The 24,337-nt window shown below is 44.1% G+C and overlaps 3 protein-coding genes across 4 annotated transcripts in view; 2 read left to right on the top strand and 1 right to left on the bottom strand.

The window, feature by feature from the left end:
- Positions 1-24,337, bottom strand: part of TMEM116 (transmembrane protein 116) — a 136,640-nt gene that overhangs the window by 33,928 nt on the left and 78,375 nt on the right. The window lies entirely within an intron of this gene.
- On the top strand, positions 921-6,360 carry LOC112442048 (disintegrin and metalloproteinase domain-containing protein 1a-like). 2 transcript variants are annotated; one of them, XM_024977768.2, is made up of 2 exons: positions 921-2,682; positions 3,322-6,360. In XM_024977768.2, the coding sequence occupies exons 1-2, from the start codon at positions 2,635-2,637 to the stop codon at positions 5,788-5,790; spliced, it is 2,517 nt and encodes an 838-aa protein (XP_024833536.1). In that variant the 5' UTR covers positions 921-2,634; the 3' UTR covers positions 5,791-6,360. The 2 variants fall into 2 exon arrangements, with proteins under 2 accessions (XP_024833536.1, XP_024833535.1); XM_024977767.2 differs by having other exon boundaries at positions 921-6,360.
- ADAM1A (a disintegrin and metallopeptidase domain 1a) lies at positions 13,884-16,652 on the top strand. The gene has a single exon (NM_001206472.2). It carries the CDS (start codon positions 14,226-14,228, stop codon positions 16,650-16,652), a length of 2,427 nt encoding a protein of 808 aa, NP_001193401.1. The 5' UTR covers positions 13,884-14,225.

Raw genomic sequence — 24,337 nt, 5'->3', positions numbered from 1 at the left:
TAAGGCCCACTTGACTTCACATTCCAGGATGTCTGGCTCTAGGTGAGTGATCACACCATCGTGATTATCTTGGTCGGGGACATCTTTTTGTACAGTTCTTCTGTGTATTCTTGCCACCTCTTCTTAATATCTTCTGACATCTGTTAGGTCCATACCATTTCTGTTCTTTATCAAGCCCATCTTTGCATGAAATGTTCCCTCGGTATCTCTAATTTTCTTGAAGAGATCTCTAGTGTTTCCCATTCTGTTGTTTTCCTCTATTTCTTTGCACTGATTGCTGAGGAAGGCTTTCTTATCTCTTCTTGCTATTCTTTGGAACTCTGCATTCACATGATGTTCATAATTGATGAATCAAAAACTATGATATATCAATATTAAAAAAATGTTATTTTGCCCAAAGGAAATAAACTATTGGTATCTGCTATGATACGGCTTTGAAAACTTTATGTGAGGTGAAATAAGCCAACCACAGAGGACTACAACTATAATATAGGAATCCATTGCTATGGATTGTCAAGAATAGACAAAATCATAGAGATAGGAAGGAGAGTAGTGGTGACCAGGGGCTGCAGGGAGCAGAGAGTAGAGAGCGACTGCTAATGGACATGGGAGTTTTATTTTGGCATGAGGAAAATGTTCCAAAATTGCTTGTGGTGATGACTGCATAACTTTTCGATCATACTACAAACCACTGAATTGTACACTTTAAAGGATGAGCATTCTGGTATGTGACTTTATATCTCAATAAAGCTGTTATTAAAAGACAACTAAAGTAAAATGATACAATTTGAGGATGCACACATTTAGGAAGCAAAAATAATAAAGAAGATGAGGAAGTAGGTATCATAAAAGACAAGATCATGATCTCTCTGAAGCAGGAGGGCATGAGATTGGCAATGGCACGCAGGTGACTTCTAAGAAGCTAAAAGTACTGATTACCTCATCAGGGCTGTACTTAACACAGCTGTTTCTCTCTCTCACCCTCCCTCCCTTCCTTGCTATTTCTCTTTTTCAGTAAAATACACACAATATTAAATTAACCATCTTAACCATTTTGAAGTGCACAGTTCACTGGTATTAAGTTCATTCATGTTGTTGTGCCACCATCGTCAATACCCACTTCCAGAATTTTTCATCATCCTAAACTGAAAGTCTGCAAGAACTCCCCATTCCTCTACTTCCCTACCCAGGGTAACCTGTATTCTACGTTCTGTCTCCATGACCTTGGCTATTTGTGGAACCTCAGATATGTGAGATCAAAGGTACTGCCTTTCTCATTTTATTTAATACTAATTCACTGAAAAGCACATATATGCTCTATGCATATTTTGTGACTGTGTTAGGATCAAAATAAAAAACATTTGAGAAAATAAAGAAAGGAGTGGTACAAACTGGAACAGAATGTCTCTACACTGTTTCAAAGAATTTCACTGTAAAACAGAAAAGGAGAAACTAGATGGTGACTGGAAGGTGCTGTGGGCTGAGAGGGATGGTTTTTATAAAGGTGAGAAATTACAGCAAATAGTAAGACTGGATCCAGCAGACAAACAGATGCCCAAGATGTAAAAGAGAGAAGGGAGAAAGGTAAGAATGAATGAAGTCTATGAGAAATTAAAAGGGAAGGATACCTCACACACAAGTAAAAGGATTGGTCTTAGACGGGAGCAAGGACAATTTATTCACGATAGTGGGGGGAGCATTTAGATACAGGTGGTGGACTCAGCTAGTGTTTATATGTGGAGGCATCCTTTTGATTGCTTCTATTAATATTTTTCTCAGTGAAATATGAGGCCAGAAGAAATTAGGAGAGTGAACTGGACAGCAAAACGTACAAAGAAGTACATTTTGAGATCATGTCTGTGCCAGCAAGGTTTTCGTGCGTTTTTCTGAAGACATTTACAGATATTCAGGGCAGGCACGAAGCCGAGTAGAAACACAGAAGATACAGCAAGTGAGACACCACAGCAACCATACCTGGGAGCTATATAGTCATTCAATAATTCTTGTTCGTCTACTCTTGAACAAGCACTCTTCTAGACCTGGGAGAGTGTATAAGGAGGAACAAACAGAAGTGGCCACTGAACACATGGAAGTCATATACAAACACAGGGGAGACTTCAGGATTCCTAGTCTTCAACAGGCATGGTCTTAAGATACTGCTCTGCCAAGACCAGCCCAAGAATGGTAATAGGTCTGGAGATACTTACCACCAAGGTTCCCATGATAACTGCACAACGGGGAGACTGCTCTGCTGGCATCTCCCATACACACTTTTAGTGTCATAAATACACACTGTGTTAGAAACACAACTTGAGAAACTGAATGCTGATGATGTTTTCTTAAAAGTAGGGAATGTCATTTGTCCCACGGGTGACCAGCACACTGGGGTTTATCTATCTGGGGGCACAAGGCAGGTACCACACTGGCTTTATCTAACAGATTGGTCTGTTGTGCATCGCATCTATAATGCCATGTTACATCTAGTTACAATCTCCATGTGATACAGAACAAGAGCTTTAGGAGAGAGGAAACGGGCAATGGAGCGTGCCCCCTGAAGACGTCCAAGCCTCCTGGTCTAGAACATTAGGAGTCAGCTGAGCAACGGACGATGGGAGAGTGGGGGAGGGGTGTTCCATGCGGTCCAACTCAAGAAGACATGGAGGTTTTGTTTCCTTTCTCAAGGTACAGTCTTGCATTTTAGAGTCTGCAGTCCCTCTTCATGATTACAGCTCTTCCTAACGTCAGGAAGACCTTAACCACTGGAGTTGAGGGTGTGGAGGGAAGTCACAGAGAAAAGACTATTTGAAGCATAACAGAGAGATCCAAAAGACTAGAAAGGACACAGCCAGAGGCTGACCTCTGAGAGGCAGGCAAGAGCCGCCCTGCATGCAGCCAGAATAGATCTGAAGTGAGTACCTGTGGCAGAGGGTCTGTGTGTCAGGGAGAGCTGCTGCTGCTGCTGGACACAAGCCCTGCATCATCAACTGATTCACTAGGGCCATGTCAGTGGCAGCGTCTGTGAGAGACTCTGCCTCTGTACTGCCTTCTCTATGGAAAAGGCAACTGGCTATGTTTGAGGCTATCAGAGTGCTTCAAACTTGGGCTCCTCACATGAAGGGCTTGAGGCTGGCCCTGGTGCCAGGACTTTCATGTGCCAGGTTGGGGATCCTGTTGTTCTTGGTACTGATTTCTCTGCCAAGCCTGTACTGTGACCTGGGCTCACCATATCACTCTTCCTATGAAGTAGTCATTCCCAAGAGTCTGACAGTGGAAGGAAGGGAAGACCAAGTGGAAAAGCTCTCCTATGTGCTATTTATGCAGGGCCAGAGGCAGCTGATTCACCTGACGCTGAAGACAGACTACTTTGTGGATAACTTCCCGGTCTTCAGCTACCACGATGGCATCCTGGGGCAAGAAATGCCTCTCATCTCGCGGGACTGTCACTACGAAGGCTACATAGAAGGAGTCCCAGGTTCTTTTGTTTCTGTCAACACCTGTTCAGGCCTCAGGGGCCTCCTGATTAAGGAGGGAAAATCCTATGGCCTTGAGCCCGTGCACTCTTCCAAACGGTTTGAACACCTGTTGTACGCCATGGCCCACGAAGCTCGAGTCTCCTGTGGCGTCACGTCCAAAGACAGCCAAGTGGCGTCCACCAGCCGGCGACCAGAGAGCGGCAAGCCTCACAGCTGGCAGGTGCCATCCGACTTGTGGTCACATACCAAGTACGTGGAGATGTTTGTCGTGGTCAACAACCAGCGGTTCCAAATGTGGGGCAGTGACGTCAATCAGACAGTCCAGAGAGTAATGGACATCATCGCTCTGGCCAACAGCTTCACAAGGGGAATAAACACAGAGGTGGTGCTGGCTGGAATGGAGATTTGGACGGAGGGGGACCTCACAGAGGTCCCCGTGGACCTGCAAGTTGCACTCAGGAATTTCAACAGCTGGAGACAAGAGAAGCTCTTCCATCGTGTGAAGCATGATGTTGCCCACATGATCGTGGGACAGCATCCTAGAGAGGATACGGGGCAGGCATTTCTCAGTGGTGCCTGCTCCAGTGATTTTGCGGCAGCCGTGGAATCCTTCCACCACGAGGATGTCCTCCTGTTTGCAGCGCTCATGGTCCATGAGCTCGGACACAACTTGGGTATTCGGCACGACCATCCGGCCTGCATCTGTAAAGACCGGCCCTTCTGCCTCATGCGTGAAAACATCACTAAAGAAAGTGGCTTCAGCAACTGCAGCTCTGACTTCTTCCACCGGTTCCTCTGGGAACACAAGGGGGCCTGCCTGTTCAACAAGCCTGGGCACAAAGGCCGCTTACGGAGGGCTTCCCGCTGTGGCGATGGCATTGTAGAAGGACCTGAGCAGTGTGACTGTGGTTCTAACTGTGAAAGGCACCCATGCTGTGACACCAGATGTCAGCTGAGAGAGCATGCAGAATGTAGTGATGGACTCTGCTGTGATAAATGTCGCCTGAGATACCAGGGATTCATGTGCCGTGCTGCTCTGGGAGAGTGTGACCTCCCAGAGTATTGTAATGGTTCCTCGGGAGAATGTCCCAGAGACAGCTATAAGCTAGATGGTACCATGTGTGACAGAATTCACTACTGTGCTGGAGGTCGGTGTAAGAACCCTGACAATCAATGCATGGATATATACGGGTCCCCTGCAAGGTCTGCCCCAGAAATGTGTTACGTTTCAATGAACACAAGAGGGGACCGGTTTGGAAACTGTGGTACCACCAGCTCACCGAGGTTAACATATCTGAAGTGTGCAGATGATAACATATTTTGTGGCAAACTTATATGTACAAATGTTAGAGAGATACCACAACTCAAACCCAATCATACACTGATCCAGGTCGCTCACAAAGATGACTGGTGCTGGAGCATGGATGCCTATGGCACTGCTGATGTCCCTGATGATGGAGATGCACACACTGGCACTCTCTGTGCCCCACACAAAGTCTGCATGAATCACTTGTGTACTGATTACACCTCACTTGGGTACAACTGTGAGACAACAGAACTGTGTAACGGGAAAGGAGTTTGCAACAATTTTAGGCACTGCCACTGTGAGGATGGCTATGCGCCCCCCGACTGCAAAGATCCAGGAGAAGGTGGTAGTGTAGACAGTGGTCCTCCTAGGATATCAATTCAGCTTTCAAGTGGAGGTGAAAGTGAAACTCCAAAGAGACGCAGTTATGAGATTCAAGGTATTGGCAACGTTGTTTTCATAGTCCCTTCACTACTTTTAGTACTTTTGATAATTGCAATACTATTTATTAGCCTCAGGACTGGAATTGAATCAGTAGAGACCCCAGGGGGTATCTCAGATGAGACTACAGAGGAAACCAGTAGTGAGGTATTCATAATGGAGCTCCTCCCAGTGGGGATACAAGAGGGGTCAGAAGGGGGCCCCCCACCAGAGCAGGATCCCCCACCAGAACAGGGCCCGCCACCAGAGCAGGGCCCGCCACCAGAGCCATCGCCGCCAGGGGCACCACCTCCGGAAGCACCCACATCAGAGGGACCCACACAGGCACCACCCCCACCAGAGGCACCCCCACCAGAGGCACCCCCACCAGAGGGACCCACACAGGCGCCACCCCCACTGGAGGCACCGCCACCGGAGGCACCCCCACCGGAGGCACCCGCACCGGCGCCCCCCCCACCGGAGGCGCCCCCACCGGAGGCACCCGCACCGGTACCCCCCCCACCGGAGGCGCCCCCCCCACCGGAGGCGCCCCCACCGGAGGCCTCACCACCAGGACAGCCAGCATCATAAGAGGCAGCAGGTGAAGGACAAGGATAACCAAAGGCAGAAGTGTACTGGAGGAAGAATTCAAAAGTATCAAATGTCTCAAGCACTGAGTGGGAATAAGGCACTCACAGAAGCAAAGGTGAAGTGACAACTGATGGACCCTGTAACTTTGACAGGGATAGTCTATAGAAACATAACAACATAGGAACAGGATGACAAGGTTTTCAGTATTCATTTTATTAATTTGGTTATATATTCATATGTGAACTCATATGTAAAATATTCTACACTTTCGCTTTTTTCCCATTTCACGAAACAATTTTATGTAAGTTCTCCTCATGAATCATACTTATCAATGTCATCTTTTAGTTGGGCCAATTTCTGACCTGAAATTACTGTTCACAGCATACTATCTTCCATCTGCACTGTTTGATATACACTATTATTTGCACCTAAGATTATCACAGGATCATTCATCCCACTCATACGTATTATTTAAAGAATGTTATCTGTTCAGTAATCTAATTTGCTTCAACAATTACTATTCATGAATAGGAAATGATTTTAAATAAAAAGCTATTTTAAGAAGCATCACTTCAGACTCCATAGTGCCTAGTCCTTGGGGCTTCTTTATTTTGCGGCTCTCTTAGAAGGGGCTACATCTGCTCCAGGGGGATCTGATCACCTTGGATGCATGGGGGTGGTGCATGAGGGAAGGAGAGCACTGAGGCAAGAGACAACCTAGTCTAGAGTGGAGTTCAGCTGGAATTAATAATTATTGATTTTTTTTTTCTGTTTTTCCACTTATGTTTATTTCTGATTTTTAAGTTAATATATTGCTGATTGACAGTCTAAAGAAACAGAGCTTTGGAGTGGGGTCAACTGTGTGTAAAGAGAGAACAAAGCACATGTAACATCACCAACTCTACGCAAGACAGTGTGTGCAGTCAGATGCTCTACCCCTAGCAATACCCCCAAGCACACGTAACATCACTGACACGGTGCTAAGTACTCTACACGCACCCTTAATTTCATCCTCCCGTGCACAATATGAGAGTCCATCGTGAATACAAAGAAACAGAGTCTGGAGAGTTCTGCTCTAGAGTTGGTAAGGAGTGGAGCCTGTATCACCATCACTGTCTCCTAGACAAATGCACAAGTATTTACCTGACCTCTCTGCTCCCAAAGTAGTCTATTTTCCACCCAGCAGACAGAGTGATTCTTTTAAAAAGCAAGTCAGAACCCACCCATTATCTTTAAAAGTTGCTGGTAGGTCCATAGCCTGAGGGCCCCATGTTGATCATTTGATTTGACAACGGAGAGTTGTTTATCCACTGACATTCCGGAGCTGGCAGTTTGGATGGATGCATGGGGGTGAAAGCTTATTCCAGTGGAGTCAAAATGCAAAAGATGGGCCCGAACCCATTTGTGAAGGTGTCCAATCTCTTTAGTATTCAGAGAAATGCAGCTTATCTAGCCGTAGAGAGATATCACTATACACTCACAAGACTGATTGCAGAAGAAGGAAATTCCAAGTATTACCACGGAACAGTGGAAATTCATCAATTGCTTTAGAAATGTAAACTGGCAGCCACTTTGAAATAGCATATACTGAATACCCTTGACCTTTCTACCCTGACATCTGCATCCTCTGACTAGATAATAATGGACACAGAAGCATAGTTCACAGTATTCCAAAAGAACTCCACGTTGTATTCACAGATAATACAATGGACGTTAAATTGTGACAGATCCACACAGAGAAACAGAGGAGTACAGCAACGGAAAGGAATGAATCACAGTGGCACACAAAAGCACCTAGGAAGCTTAAATACTACTGTGGAACTAAAGAGGCTTTGCATTAACACTGCATTCATCTGGCTTCATATCAAGTGAAGAGGGGAAATGGGAAGCACTTCCAAAAGGTCAAAATAAGGGTCTACAGAAGCCCCCTCCTCCACAAAAGCAGTGGTAACACTGGCAAAAACAGTCACAGTCAACTTTTTTGCAAGTGTGGAAACTGTCTAGGTCATACAACAACAAAACAGCTCAATCTTGGTGAGAGCAGTGAGGTGTGTGAACTTTTAACTACCCAACTCCCATAGCCGTCTCCTCAGGTGCCCACGAGTCATCTCAAGTACAGCTCAACTGCATCGTCTCAACTGCAACGGCTGTGAAAACAGGCAGCCTGGTAGAATGGACAGAACGGTCTGGAGCTCCCTCAAAAGCCTACCCATAGCATGACTACTAGTTTGCGTGTCTGGCAGGCTCCTGGAGAATCCCCATTCAGGAAACCTGTGTTCCTATAAACCTCATAGGAGAAAGCGTAAGGCAAAAGTTTCACGGCACTGGATTTGGCAAAGGTTTCTCAGCTATGACACCAAAAGCACAGAAACCGAAGAAAAACAGACAAGATGGACTTTAGGAAAATACTTAAATTTTGTGCATCCAAAATTACTATATATTCACAGAGTGAAAAGGCCACCCACAGAATGAGAGAAAATAGTTGCCAATCATATATCTGATAAGGAACTACTATCCAAAATACATAGCGAAAACTCCTAAAACTCAACAACAAAAAACCACACAGCCTGATTCAAAACATGGGCAAAGGACTCAAATGGAAATTTCTCCAAAGAAGATACACAAATGACCTTTCGCATATGAAAAGATGCTCGATGTCACGCATCCTTAGGGAAATGTCAAGCTGAACTACAATGAGATGCCACCTCATATCCATTAGCATGACCACTACAAAAACAAAAGAAAACAGAAAAGAACAATGTTGGAGAGGAGGTGGAGAAAACTGGAACACTTGTGCCCTACTGGTGGGAAGGTAAAATGCTACAGCTGCTGTGGAATGGTATGGTAGCTCCTGAAAGATATTAAAAATAGAATGACCATGTGATCCAGCAAGTTCACTTCTAGGTATAAGCCCAGAAGGATGCAAAGCAGGATCCCAAAGAGAGCTTTGTATGTCCATACATGTAATGTTCAGAGCAGCATTATTCACAACAGCTAAAATGTGGAAGCAACCTGAGTGCCCACAGAGGGGTGAATGGAGAAGCGAAAGGTGGGCTGTACATACAATGGAATATTATTCACCCATAAAAAAGAGGAAAGTCTGCAAACTGCCACAACATGGATGGATCTTGAGGACATTATGCTAAGTGAAATAAGCTTGTCGCAAGAAGACAAATACTGTCAGATTCCACTTAAATGATGTACTTGTGTAGTAAAATCATACAGACAGAAAGTAGGATAGAGGTTGCTAGGGGCGAAGGGAAAGAAGATAATGGGGATTTATACTTTAATGAGTATAGTTTCATTTTTACATAACGAAAAGAGTCCTGGAGATGGACAGTGGTAAGAATTGATGCTTTTGAACTGTGGTGCTGCAGAAGACTCTTGAGAGTCCCTTGGACTGCAAGGAGATCCAACCAGTCCATCCTAAAGGAGATCAGTCCTGGGTGTTCATTGGTAGGACTGATGTTGAAGCTGAAACTCCAATACTTTGGCCACCTGATGTGAAGAGCTGACTCATTTGAAAAGACCCCGATGCTGGGAAAGATTGAGGGCAGGAGAAGGGGACGACAGAGGATGAAATGGTTGGATGGTATCACCGACTCAATGGACATGGGTTTGGGTGGACTCCGGGAGTTGGTGATGGACAGGGAGACCTGGCGTGCTGCGGTTCACGGGGCCGCAAAGAGTCGGACACAACTGAGCGACTGAACTGAACTGAACGTAGCACACCAGGGACGTTACTTAGTACCACTGACGTGTACACTTAAAATTGGTTAAAATGGAAAATTTTATATTCTGAATGTTTTAACAGAATGAAAAAAATCCAAAGAAAAAAATGAGATAATTTTCCACTCTAAGAGGTAACCATTGAGAAAGTGCAAAAGCCCACAGAATCGGAGAAAACATTTGTAAATTACATACCGACGGAGGTCAGCTAGTACCCATGAAACATTTAGAACTCTTACAACTCAACAAGACACCCTGTTTTAAAAGGGCAAATTATGTGAGCGGTTGTTGTTGTTACTCAGTCGCTAAGTTGCAACCTCATGGACTGCAGCACGCCAGGCTTCCTTGTCAATCAGCCAACTCCCGGAGCTTGTTCAAACTCATGTCCATTGAGCTGACGACGCCATCCAACCATCTCATCCTCTGTCGTCCCCTTCTCCTCCCGCCTTCAATCTTTCCCAGCATCAGGGTCTTCTCCAACGAGTGAGTTCTTCGCATCAGGTGGACAAAGTATTGGAGCTTCAGCTTCAGCATCAGTCCTTCCAAAGAACCACCCAGGGCTGATCTCCTTTAGGATGGACTGGCTGCATCTCCTTGCAGTCCAAGGGACTCTCAAGAGTCTTCTCCAGCACCACAGTTCAAAAGCATCGATTCTTCGGCGCTCAGCTTTCTTCACAGTCCAACTCTCACTTCCACACATGACTACTGGAAAAACCATAGCCTTGACTAGACGGACCTTTGTTGGCAAAGTAATGTCTAGGTTGGTCATAACTTTCCTCCCAAGGAGTAAGCGTCTTTTAATTTCATGGCTGCAGTCACCATCTGCAGTGATTTTGGAGCCCCCCCCCAAAATAAAGTCTGACACTGTTTCCACTGTTTCCCCATCTATTTCTCATGAACTGATGGGACCAGATGCCATGATCTTCGTTTTCTGAATGTTGAGCTTTAAGCCAACTTTTACACTCTCCTCTTTCACTTTCATCAAGAGGCTTTTGAGTTCCTCTTCACTTTCTGCCATAAGGGTGGTGTCATCTGCATATCTGAGGTTATTGATATTTCTCCCGGCAATCTTGATTCCAGCTTGTGCTTCTTCAAGCCTAGCGTTTCTCATGATGTACTCTGCATATGAGTTAAATAAGCGGGGTGACAATATACAGCCTTGACGTACTCCTTTTCCTATTTGGAACCAGTCTGTTGTTCCATGTCCAGTTCTAACTGTTGCTTCCTGACTTGCATATAGGTTTCTCAAGAGGCAGGTCAGGTGGTCTGGTATTCCCATCTCTTTCAGAATTTTCCACAGTATGTTGTGATCCACACAGTCAAAGGCTTTGGCATAGTCAGTAAAGCAGAAATAGATGTTTTTCTGGAACTCTCTTGCTTTTTCCATGATCCAGCGGATGTTGGCAATTTGATCTCTGGTTCCTCTGCCTTTTCTAAAACCAGCTTGAACATCTGGAAGTTCACGGTTCACGTATTGCTGAAGCCTGGCTTGGAGAATTTTGAGCATTACTTGACTAGCTTGTGAGATGAGTGCAATTGTGTGGTAGTTTGAGCATTCGTTGCCATTGCCTTTCTTTGGAATGAAGACTGACCTTTTCCAGTCCTGTGGCCACTGCTGAGTTTTCCAAATTTGCTGGCATATTGAGTGCAGCACTTTCACAGCATCATCTTTCAGGATTTCAAATAGCTCAACTGGAATTCCATCACCTCTACTAGCTTTGTTCTTAGTGATGCTTTCTAAGGCCCACTTGACTTCACATTCCAGGATGTCCGGCTCTAGGTGAGTGATCACACCATCGTGATTATCTTGGTCGGGGACATCTTTTTGTACAGTTCTTCTGTGTATTCTTGCCACCTCTTCTTAATATCTTCTGACATCTGTTAGGTCCATACCATTTCTGTTCTTTATCAAGCCCATCTTTGCATGAAATGTTCCCTCGGTATCTCTAATTTTCTTGAAGAGATCTCTACATTTCTTTGCACTGATTGCTTAGGAAGGCTTTCTTATCTCTTCTTGCTATTCTTTGGAACTCTGCATTCACATGATGTTCATAATTGATGAATCAAAAACTATGATATATCAATATTAAAAAAATGTTATTTTGCCCAAAGGAAATAAACTATTGGTATCTGCTATGATACGGCTTTGAAAGCTTTATGTGAGGTGAAATAAGCCAACCACAGAGGACTACAACTATAATATAGGAATCCATTGCTATGGATTGTCAAGAATAGACAAAATCATAGAGATAGGAAGGAGAGTAGTGGTGACCAGGGGCTGCAGGGAGCAGAGAGTGGAGAGCGACTGCTAATGGACATGGGAGTTTTATTTTGGCATGAGGAAAATGTTCCAAAATTGCTTGTGGTGATGACTGCATAACTTTTCGATCATACTACAAACCACTGAATTGTACACTTTAAAGGATGAGCATTCTGGTATGTGACTTTATATCTCAATAAAGCTGTTATTAAAAGACAACTAAAGTAAAATGATATAATTTGAGGATGCACACATTTAGGAAGCAAAAATAATAAAGAAGATGAGGAAGTAGGTATCATATATGACAAGATCATGATCTCTCTGAAGCAGGAGGGCATGAGATTGGCAATGGCACGCAGGTGACTTCTAAGAAGCTAAAAGTACTGATTACCTCATCAGGGCTGTACTTAACACAGCTGTTTCTCTCTCTCACCCTCCCTCCCTTCCTTGCTATTTCTCTCTTTTTCAGTAAAATACACACAATATTAAATTAACCATCTTAACCATTTTGAAGTGCACAGTTCACTGGTATTAAGTTCATTCATGTTGTTGTGCCACCATCATCAATACCCACTTCCAGAATTTTTCATCATCCTAAACTGAAAGTCTGCAAGAACTCCCCATTCCTCTACTTCCCTACGCAGGGTAACCTGTATTCTACGTTCTGTCTCCATGAACTTGGCTATTTGTGGAACCTCAGATATGTGAGATCAAAGGTATTGCCTTTTTCATTTAATACTAATTCACTGAAAGCACATTTATGCTCTATGCATATTTTGTGACTGTGTTCGTATCAAAATAAAAAACGTTTGAGAAAATAAAGAAAGGAGTGGTACAAACTGGAACAGAATGTCTCTACACTGTTTCAAAGAATTTCACTGTAAAACAGAAAAGGAGAAACTAGATGGTGACTGGAAGGTGCTGTGGGCTGAGAGGGATGGTTTTATAAAGGCGAGAAATTACAGCAAATAGTAAGACTGGATCCAGCGGACAAACAGATGCCTAAATGTAAAAGAGAGAAGGGAGAAAGGTAAGAGTGAATGAAGTCCATGAGAAATTAAAAGGGAAGGACACCCCACACACAAGTAAAAGGATTGGTCTTAGACGGGAGCAAGGACAATTTATTCACGATAGTGGGGGGAGCATTTAGATACAGGTGGTGGACTCAGCTAATGTTCATATGTGGAGGCATCCTTTTGATTGCTTCTGTTAATATTTTTCTCAGTGAAATATGAGGCCAGAAGAAATTAGGAGAGTGAACTGGACAGCAAAACGTAGAAAGAAGTACATTTTGAGATCATGTCTGTGCCAGCAAGGTTTTCGTGCGTTTTTCTGAAGACATTTACAGATATTCAGGGCAGGCACGAAGCCAAGTAGAAACACAGAAGATACAGCAAGTGAGACACCACAGCAACCATACCTGGGAGCTATTTAGTCATTCAATAATTCTTGTTCGTCTACTCTTGAACAAGCACTCTTCTAGACCTGGGAGAGTGTATAAGGAGGAACAAACAGAAGTGGCCACTGAACACATGGAAGTCATATACAAACACAGGGGAGACTTCAGGATTCCTAGTCTTCAACAGGCATGGTCTTAAGATACTGCTCTGCCAAGACCAGCCCAAGAATGGTAATAGGTCTGGAGATACTTACCACCAAGGTTCCCATGATAACTGCACAACGGGGAGACTGCTCTGCTGGCATCTCCCATACACACTTTTAGTGTCATAAATACACACTGTGTTAGAAACACAACTTGAGAAACTGAATGCTGATGATGTTTTCTTAAAAGTAGGGAATGTCATTTGTCCCACGGGTGACCAGCACACTGGGGTTTATCTATCTGGGGGCACAAGGCAGGTACCACACTGGCTTTATCTAACAGATTGGTCTGTTGTGCATCGCATCTATAATGCCATGTTACATCTAGTTACAATCTCCATGTGATACAGAACAAGAGCTTTAGGAGAGAGGAAACGGGCAATGGAGCGTGCCCCCTGAAGACGTCCAAGCCTCCTGGTCTAGAACATTAGGAGTCAGCTGAGCAACGGACGATGGGAGAGTGGGGGAGGGGTGTTCCATGCGGTCCAACTCAAGAAGACATGGAGGTTTTGTTTCCTTTCTCAAGGTACAGTCTTGCATTTTAGAGTCTGCAGTCCCTCTTCATGATTACAGCTCTTCCTAACGTCAGGAAGACCTTAACCACTGGAGTTGAGGGTGTGGAGGGAAGTCACAGAGAAAAGACTATTTGAAGCATAACAGAGAGATCCAAAAGACTAGAAAGGACACAGCCAGAGGCTGACCTCTGAGAGGCAGGCAAGAGCCGCCCTGCGTGCAGCCAGCATAGATCTGAAGTGAGTACCTGTGGCAGAGGGTCTGTGTGTCAGGGAGAGCTGCTGCTGCTGCTGGACACAAGCCCTGCATCATCAACTGATTCACTAGGGCCATGTCAGTGGCAGCATCTGTGAGAGACTCTGCCTCTGTACTGCCTTCTCTATGGAAAAGGCAACTGGCTCTGTCTGAGGCTATCAGAGTGCTTCAAACTTGGGCTCCTCACATGAAGGGCTTGAGGCTGGCCCTGGTGCCAGGACTTTCATGTGCCAGGTTGGGGATCCTGTTGTTCTTGGTACTGATTTCTCTGCCAAGCCTGTACTGTGACCTGGGCTCACCATATCACTCTTCCTATGAAGTAGTCATTCCCAAGAGTCTGACAGTGGAAGGAAGGGAAGACCAAGTGGAAAAGCTCTCCTATGTGCTATTTATGCAGGGCCAGAGGCAGCTGATTCACCTGACGCTGAAGACAGACTACTTTGTGGATAACTTCCCAGTCTTCAGCTACCACGATGGCATCCTGGGGCAAGAAATGCCTCTCATCTCGCGGGACTGTCACTACGAAGGCTACATAGAAGGAGTCCCAGGTTCTTTTGTTTCTGTCAACACCTGTTCAGGCCTCAGGGGCCTCCTGATTAAGGAGGGAAAATCCTATGGCCTTGAGCCCGTGCACTCTTCCAAACGGTTTGAACACCTGTTGTACGCCATGGCCCACGAAGCTCGAGTCTCCTGTGGCGTCACGTCCAAAGACAGCCAAGTGGCGTCCACCAGCCGGCGACCAGAGAGCGGCAAGCCTCACAGCTGGCAGGTGCCATCCGACTTGTGGTCACATACCAAGTACGTGGAGATGTTTGTGGTGGTCAACAACCAGCGGTTCCAAATGTGGGGCAGTGACGTCAATCAGACAGTCCAGAGAGTAATGGACATCATCGCTCTGGCCAACAGCTTCACAAGGGGAATAAACACAGAGGTGGTGCTGGCTGGAATGGAGATTTGGACGGAGGGGGACCTCACAGAGGTCCCCGTGGACCTGCAAGTTGCACTCAGGAATTTCAACAGCTGGAGACAAGAGAAGCTCTTCCATCGTGTGAAGCATGATGTTGCCCACATGATCGTGGGACAGCATCCTAGAGAGGATACGGGGCAGGCATTTCTCAGTGGTGCCTGCTCCAGTGATTTTGCGGCAGCCGTGGAATCCTTCCACCACGAGGATGTCCTCCTGTTTGCAGCGCTCATGGTCCATGAGCTCGGACACAACTTGGGTATTCAGCACGACCATCCGGCTTGCATGTGTAAAGACCGGCCCTTCTGCCTCATGCGTGAAAACATCACTAAAGAAAGTGGCTTCAGCAACTGCAGCTCTGACTTCTTCCACCGGTTCCTCTGGGAACACAAGGGGGCCTGCCTGTTCAACAAGCCTGGGCACAAAGGCCGCTTACGGAGGGCTTCCCGCTGTGGCGATGGCATTGTAGAAGGACCTGAGCAGTGTGACTGTGGTTCTAACTGTGAAAGGCACCCATGCTGTGACACCAGATGTCAGCTGAGAGAGCATGCAGAATGTAGTGATGGACTCTGCTGTGATAAATGTCGCCTGAGATACCAGGGATTCATGTGCCGTGCTGCTCTGGGAGAGTGTGACCTCCCAGAGTATTGTAATGGTTCCTCGGGAGAATGTCCCAGAGACAGCTATAAGCTAGATGGTACCATGTGTGACAGAATTCACTACTGTGCTGGAGGTCGGTGTAAGAACCCTGACAATCAATGCATGGATATATACGGATCCCCTGCAAGGTCTGCCCCAGAAATGTGTTATGTTTCAATGAACACAAGAGGGGACCGGTTTGGAAACTGTGGTACCACCAGCTCACCGAGGTTAACATATCTGAAGTGTGCAGATGATAACATATTTTGTGGCAAACTTATATGTACAAATGTTAGAGAGATACCACAACTTAAACCCAATCAAACACTGATCCAGGTCGCTCACAAAGATGACTGGTGCTGGAGCATGGATGCCTATGGCACTGCTGATGTCCCTGATGATGGAGATGCACACACTGGCACTCTCTGTGCCCCACACAAAGTCTGCATGAATCACTTGTGTACTGATTACACCTCACTTGGGTACAACTGTGAGACAACAGAACTGTGTAACGGGAAAGGAGTTTGCAACAATTTTAGGCACTGCCATTGTGAGGATGGCTATGCGCCCCCCGACTGCAAAACTCCTGGAAATGGGGGTAGTGTGGACAGTGGCTCCTCTGGTAAACCAAGGGACAGTATCGACAATAATCCAAGTGAAGAAGAAAGCAAAAGTCATGATTCAGAGGTTGTTAATTTTCACAGAAACAGTGAAAATAAAGATGAAAGCCAGAGCCTTGACAAGATACTGTATATAGTCCCCCTTTTTCTCTTAGCAATATTTTTAGCTCTAGTTATTGCTGCCAGTTTTCGGGCTAGAAAGGATATGTCACAGTGCTCACAAGAGGACCTCGAAGAATCCGAAGAAGAAGCTGTTCAAATAGAGGAGGCAGTCAGATAAGTGGAAGAACCAGGGGCAGAAAATGAGTAGTGCTAGGAAGAAGTGCTAACATTGCAAACTCTCGATACGTTGGGTAGGAAGGAGGTCAGCTGGGCAACGTGCTGTGGGCACTGACAGTTGCACAGGCTCTGTTTCGGACTCTATGGTCTGCACAAATGTCCAGATGTGGGAGGAGGGATTTTCTTGTTTAGAAGGAAATTATTTTAGTAATTGATTATATGTACATGTGTAAAGTTATCGAAAAGACAATGTTTTACTACTTTTTCCCATTTTCACATTTCATGAAACTCATTTAAATTACACTTTTCTCATGGATTATTCTTATCAATGTCTCTTCTTAGTATGGCAAATTTGACTTCCTCTGTTTTCCAGGGAATGTCGTATCGTGTCTACTTTGCTTGACCTAAGATCTTATCTGTGTGTGCGTGTGCACATGCAGGTGTGTGTGTGTGTACACACACTGCTATCTTTGTTTTTTCACCTCATTCACTATTACATATTATGTTAAGAAAGTTATTTATATGATTTGTTCACCTAATTTGCTTTTAGAAGTATATTCATTAATATAATGTCCGACTCTTTGCGACCCCATGGACTGTAGCCTACCAGGCTCTTCCATCCATGGGATTTTCCAGGCAAGGGTACTGGAGGGGGTCGCCATTTCCTTCTCCAGGGGTTCTTCCCAACCCAGGGATCAAACCCGGGTATCCCACATTGTATACAGACACTTTACCATCTGAGCCACCAGGGACGTCCTTATTCATTAAATAAAAATGTTTAAATGAAAAAGTAAATAAATGTTTGTTTTCAGATAAAGTACCACTATAGCTTTTATGGACTTTATGGAGCCTATTACCTGTTTCTTCCAGTTTGCTTTAGAGGAAGCTACATTTGATCCAGAGAGGTCTGATCACCCTGTGTCTGGGTGCATGGGGGAAAGGAAGCAACCTAAGCAATCTTGTTCAGCGTGGAGTTCAGCTGGAAGTATTGATTATTCTTTTTTCTTTCTGTTTTTCTACTTCACTTATTATATTTATTTCTCATTTCATTTTTAAATTAATATATTGTCGACTGATAGTCCAAACAAATAGAGCTTTGGAGGGGAGTCAATTGTGTATAAAGAGAACACCAAGCATGTATTACATAACATTACCCATTCTGTGCAAGACACTGTGCTATATACTTTACATTAATTCTTAATCATCCCAGCTACCCTATCAGACCTCCATCTTGTCCATGAAGAACTAGAGATCAGAGAGTTTTGCCCTAGAACTGGACTGCATTCTGCCCAAGGATGACAGTCTACATTCTCTACTACCTCATGAGCCTTTTCCTTTAGTGAAAAAAAAAAAGTGAGAGGGAAGACAACTGATATATCCTTAATTGCCCAGGATGTGACTTCCTTCTCAGTGACTCTAATGAAACAGAAGCCTTATAAATCAATGTTAATCTCTATCATGAACTTGCCACACTGTGTAGTTATTATTGATGAAAGAATCCTTTCCCTTATTACATTCTGCCATCATGGAGTGATAGGTTTATGCCCTTTTCAGCTCTGAGGGCCCAGATCACCTTAGGTTCTCAGGAAACGTTGACCAAGTGAATGACTTCACCAGAGCCAACCCTAAAATAAGATGGTAATGTAACTGGATACTCTTGCTAGTTCCTAGACAGAGCACAACTGAAACCTTTCTCAGGTGCTGTGTTGCTACAGGTTAAGTATTCTCAGCCTTGGGAAAGTTTCCGAGCATCAGTTTTTGATGGTACAGTTGCTGAATCCCTCTTCTAACTGCCCACTCCTATGTGAGTGGGAAAAAAGCAAACAAAAGAAGGGTAAAACCTGGTTTAGGCTTTCAAGAAGCTGATGCTAATTACTTTTGGTGGAACAAAACCAAACTTCAGAGCAAAATCCAAATTCAAGCCTTCAGTTATGTAAATTTCCAGACCACAAGATTTGCTGGTAATCAAATCTCTAGACATTGTATCGGAGAAGGCAATGGCACCCCACTCCAGTACTCTTGCCTGGAAAATTCCATGGATGGAGGAGCCTGGAAGGCTGCAGTCCATGGGGTCGCTAAGAGTCGGACATGACTGAGCGACTTCACTTTCATTTTTCACTTTCACGCACTGGAGAAGGAAATGGCAACCCACTCCAGTGTTCTTGCCTGGAGAATCCCAGGGATGGGAGAGCCTGGTGGGCTGCTGTCTATGGGGTCACACAGAGTTGGACACGACTGAAGTGACTTAGCAATAGCAACAGACATCGTATGCCAGGTCAAGATTCATGTGAAAGCACACTATTAGTTGGTAGTGGCTTTGAGAACAAGGGTGAAACTGGGTAACTGAAGGCCTCCAAAGGTAAACCTGTCATTAGAGACTTCTGAAAAAGATGTGGAGGATTTCTGCTGAGAAGCATTCCAGTGCAGAACAGAAGTGGTAACCTTCCTAAGTGCACAGGCTGATGACTATAATAAAACCTAGTAAGCATAGTCTTTTTTAAAAAACTGAAGAAATAGAAGGGAATCCTGATTTAGGGTAATTATGCTTAGCTAACTTAAAGGTGTCCTTTAAAAACCAAAAGTCAGGTAGATAATTGAAAATCAATCAATAAAACCTACTTAGGATTTCACAATATTTGACAACAAAATTTAGCAAATACAAAAGCTGTATAGATTATTTTAAAATTTTTAGTTGCTGTCTTTACAACCAACCCTCACGTTTACAAGACCACGTTAAAGGCAGGAAACAAAGGTTAGGAAAGCCCTTTAAATAAACTTCTTCTGAAAGAATGATTAAAAAAAAATGAACAGATTTATAAGTTGTCAGGTGAATCTTAAAATGCATGGAAACTCCACAGTCTCGGCATTGAAGGCCAAAGCTCTTTAGGGTAGACTATAGGAGAGAAGTGACCAGTTTTAATGTGTGCAGGAGAGAGAAGATAGGGTAACTCGCTTTGGAAATCTCCAGGTTCAAGGTGCAATGTTCTGTATTTTGTGTGACTGCCTCTGCTAAGTGTACTCTCTGGCCCATTTAGTTTGGGGGACTCTGAGAAATGCCTGCTTACACTTTCCAATAACCTGTGTTGGCAGTGACTCATGACCTAGCCAGTCACTGCCCCAGCAAATTCTGACAGTGACTTCTTGCTATCCTTTATCTGCCTTCCCTGGGTGGCTGTTGTCCTCCCTGTGCTCCCTGTGGCCAGTGGGGATCGAAGCCCTTCCTTAGCTTTGCAAAGCGTAGCCACGTTCAGGCTCTGGGCTGGCAGGGAGGGAGGAAGAGGGAAATTACAGTGAAATTTTGATGTAGCCAGTATTAACACTCACAGGGAGACTTGGATAGGTTCTCTCTTTGGATATCCCTAACTTGACCTCTCTTCTTGTTCATGTAAGAGTGCTTTTGGGAATGTCCTCATAACCTGAAGTCAAATTCCACTCTCTTCTCTGGGCCCAGCTGAAGGAAAAAAAAAAAGATTTATAAACACAGGTGATATCATCAACCTCACAGGGATGTGATTCTGCACAAAATAAAGTTTTATATTAGTTTGCAAAATTTTTTGAAAATGTATTAAAAATTAAAAAAAAAAAACCTTCTTGTGTTTACTAACATAAGTTCAGAGTACAATTTTGGTGTTTCCTTTGGGCAAATGCGCTCATCAAAAGGTTTTCTCAAAACCCAGAGCAGGTTTCCTTCAAGGATGATTACAAATGGCTGACTCTTTAAAAATAAAATTCCCCATGCTTCTGGACATTCAGTTTTAAAATTCTGTGCAGGAGGGAAGAATAGGAAAGACCAATCCAATACCACTTTTGTTATTCAATACAATTATGAAAGTCTTACATAGGAGGTTATGTAAGGAGGTTATGCCGGAATGAAATACATGAGGGTAACGAATCACTCTGTGAATAACACACCCATGGTGACTCTTCTCTCAGGTAGAAAATATTTTTTAAAATATTTAAAAAGAAAACATCAGACGTGGAATCATGACTGACCAAGTGTTTGCAACCTCATGACTATTTCATTGCTATAAAATATCTTCCTGGCCAATCTAACATCAGGCCTCTGATTCCCCAGACTGATTTTATTGCCAGCCTGGAGTTCAGGAACTCGCATTGCCCCTCTCACCCCCAGGGCTCCCTGGACCCTGCCCCCATTATCTAGGGCAGAAAATATACACTTGGTGGAACGTTAAAGGATTGTGACAATTGCAACCTCCTGTCCGTTTCCAACCACTGTCTCCCATGACTTTTGAAAACAAGTATTTCCTCATATTGCTATGTCAAAGAGGAAGAACCTCTGTCTTCACTACATACCGCGGTCACTTTCCACTCTGGGCTTTTGATCATAGCCTTGTTTCTACTGAATGACCTTACCTTTCCCTTCCCCTAATAAGCTGGTAAATGTCACAGCTCCAGTGAGGCTCTTGAAACTGCTCCTGCATACCTCCATTTTTTGAAAATGAAAACATGGGTTCCCTTTGAGGATACTCTTAGGAACAGCCTATAAGAAAGTCAGCCTGAAACAGATCATCAAGTGGTTGTTTTCTGTAGAACAAGGAGCATATATGCATCCTTATGGTCAAGTGAAGTTTCCAAGGTACCTGGAGAGCGAGAAATGTGTTTTTACTCACGGAACATGTTCTTAGAATCTCAAATTCTGGACATACTCTTGTGTTGGCAGGGAAACAGAAAGAAAACCATGTAGCATACAAAAGGAATAAACTCCAAAACTACAATTTCTCCCAGTAAAGCATTTTCAGTCATCTAACAATCACGAGCTGGCTGCAGATGATTTCACATGAAAAGTAGAAACGAAAAAGACATAATGTCAGTGCCAGGCAACAGGAGAAAAAGCTGCTCTCCCTCATGTCTTCCACTGGCCAAAGCCATCTTTATCTACCTAAAGCCATCCTTTACCATTCCATGGATAAATTATGTCACTATAAAAATACAGAAATGAAAATAAATATGCCAAATAAAGCAAAAGGTACCGATTAATTCTTTGCTTTTTAAAAATGAGAATGCATTTCAACTTTGAGGTAACTGACCTTCATGATCTAAGGAAAGCTCACAGACAGAAATCTCTATTGGAGAACTTAAACTGCTGCAATAAAATTATATATATATATATATATATATATATGTTAAATTCCCCCAACTACTGAGTCTGCATTGAAGAATTTACATTTTATATAATCTATTAGTCTTACACTAGAGTTTTTCCAAGAACAGATACCATTTTTAATCAATTTTATTGTCCCATTAGCTGTCTTTATAGCAGCTAATAACAGCTATAACAGTATATAACAGCTATAACAGTTGTGTTTCCAAAACCACTCAAGCATTAAGAGAAAAGAGTAGGATAGCTTTCCTAAGCACTGTCAGAACTCCCTTCTTCTCCTTGGAGCTAAGAGCATGAGTGCTGTATAGGCTTCAGGCCTTGTGTTCTTCAAGCCTAACAAATCCAACCAGGAAAAAATTTCTGAGAGTGAAAAACAGCCTTTTCATAAAGGATAATATTGCCTTTCTTCTGATTGAGGGGGCTTCCATATTCCACGTTCCCAAGTCCCAAGTGTTACTTTTTGGCTGATTGGTCTGAGATGTGGAACTTCACTAACCTCAGGCCTGGGTTTCCTCCTCAGTTGGATAACCACACAAAGGGTTCTCAACCACACAGCGTGACTGGGAGGTTCAGTTAGATCACATAAGTGATGGTATCTAGTGCAGTACCTGGCATACAGCAGGTGCTCAAATAAATGCTGAGATAATCTAAAATCAAATGTGATGATGGATGTAAGACAGTATTGTTAATTCTAAGCTATTCAGCAATGATATGATTTAGCCACTATCAAGTCATTATACTGAATTTCCTTTACATCAATGGCATTCTGACCTACCATATCACCATCTGCAAACGTATTCTATTTCCCCTACTCAATCGTACATCTCTGGGAGTGAGGCACAAGATCTGGCTAGTGTGGCAGTCACTGCCTTGGGTGCAGTTATGGGTAAGAGTGATGGGGACTTTATTGTTTTTCTCAAGATCATGGTGGCATTCAAAGTAATCTTGCTTATTGGATTCTAATCAAGGGCTCCAGCTTCCTCCCTCTTCTGACTAACCTCAATCTTTAGCATGTAAATGGCCCAGGACAGCTTGCTAGCCAAGCTTGATGCTTTCTACAGACGTCTAATTTTAATCAGAAAATGAGACTTGTTGCCGCCGCCTCTAATCGCACATTCATTCAGTCATTCATTTGGCTGCTACTGAGTCTTCATCCATGAACTGTTCTATTACTGTGGAAATGGTAGTCAATAAGATAAAGTCTCTGATCCCATGAAATTTTTATTATTTTTTTGAAAATTTTAAAACTTACAAAACTGACACAAATAAACAGAAAACTACACAATGTGCCAGGCTGTGATGTGTGTGATGGAATGCCATGAATGCAAAGGGAACAAGAGTAATGCTATTAGCATAGAATGCTATTTCAGGCCAACGGTCAGAGAAGTCCTGTCTGATAAGGCGATACTGGAGGAGAGACATGCAGAAAGTGAGGGAAGAAGCTCGGGTATCAGGGGGAAGAGCAAACCAGGGGGAGGGAACTCTAAGTGAAAAGGCCTTGAAATGGGAGCATGCCTGGCATGTTTGAAGAACAGCACGGAGGTCAGTATATCTGGACACAGTGAGCATCACAGAGAGTAGTATGCGGGCTGAGAGGAGACCAGACACATGAAGACTTGGAAAAGAATTATGTTTTTATTTCAGCGGAGATGGGAAGCAGGGAAGGGTTTTAGCAAAGGAGTAAACAGAGCTGAGGAGCACTGAAGGATAACCCCATCTGCTATGGCAGTCAGGAACAGGCAGGGACAGGGGAAAGGCAGAAGCAGAGAACCCTTAGAGACTCCTGTGATTTGCCAAGTGGACAATATTGGAAGCTTTTAGGAGGATGGCTGTAGTGACAGTGATGAGAAGAGGCTGGAATTTGGGTATACTGTAAGGTAGAGCTACAAGGATTTGCTGATGGAACAGACAAAGAGAGTGAGAGACAGGCAGAAAGGAAGGATGGTTCCAGTAGCTTTCCCTGAGCAACTGCAAGAAGAGAGTTGCCCTTTATTGAGATGCGGATGAGTGTGGAGAAAGCACGCACCAGACACATTCAGTTTGAGATGCCCATTAAACACCCATGTGGCCATGTCAGCTTGGCAGTAAGATGATTGAGTCTGGAATTCAAGAGAGAAGTCAGCCAGACTTCTCTATATGTGATGGTTGTCAGTGTTCAGATGATATTCCAAGCAATGGGACCAGGTGACACTGCCAAGGGAGCAAGCACAGCTAGAGAAGGGAAGAGATCCGAGGACCCAGTGAGGACTAAGCCCCAAGGTGCCCTCTGTGTAGATGGTGATGAGATGAGGAGAATTCAGGAAAGAAGTGAGAGAAATATTGGCCAGTGTGGTAGGGGTACCACCAAGAGAGAGTGTTGCCCTGAAAACCAAGAGAAGAATGTATTTCTAGAGGACTTTTACTCTACAAATGGTACAGTGCAGGGCCCTGTAGGGCTCCTGGGCACAAGGCCTTGGTGTCCCCCATTGCTTTGATGACAGGAAACAGCCTTCTGTCAGCTTCCATGACCTTCCCTGAGTTCCAATGGACAGATTCGAACAGTTGCTTATTAGGGAAGGGTGGGA

This window comes from Bos taurus, chromosome 17 (assembly GCF_002263795.3).
Source record: "Bos taurus isolate L1 Dominette 01449 registration number 42190680 breed Hereford chromosome 17, ARS-UCD2.0, whole genome shotgun sequence".
Lineage (NCBI taxonomy): Eukaryota > Metazoa > Chordata > Mammalia > Artiodactyla > Bovidae > Bos > Bos taurus.
Note: the sequence above shows the minus strand (reverse complement) of the source record. Positions and strands in the feature narration are given on the sequence as shown.

Bases quoted from the DNA above. Each gene is read 5' to 3' on its own strand.
- LOC112442048 (XM_024977767.2), top strand. From the start codon at position 3,001: ATGTCAGTGGCAGCGTCTGTGAGAGACTCTGCCTCTGTACTGCCTTCT.
- ADAM1A (NM_001206472.2), top strand. From the start codon at position 14,226: ATGTCAGTGGCAGCATCTGTGAGAGACTCTGCCTCTGTACTGCCTTCT.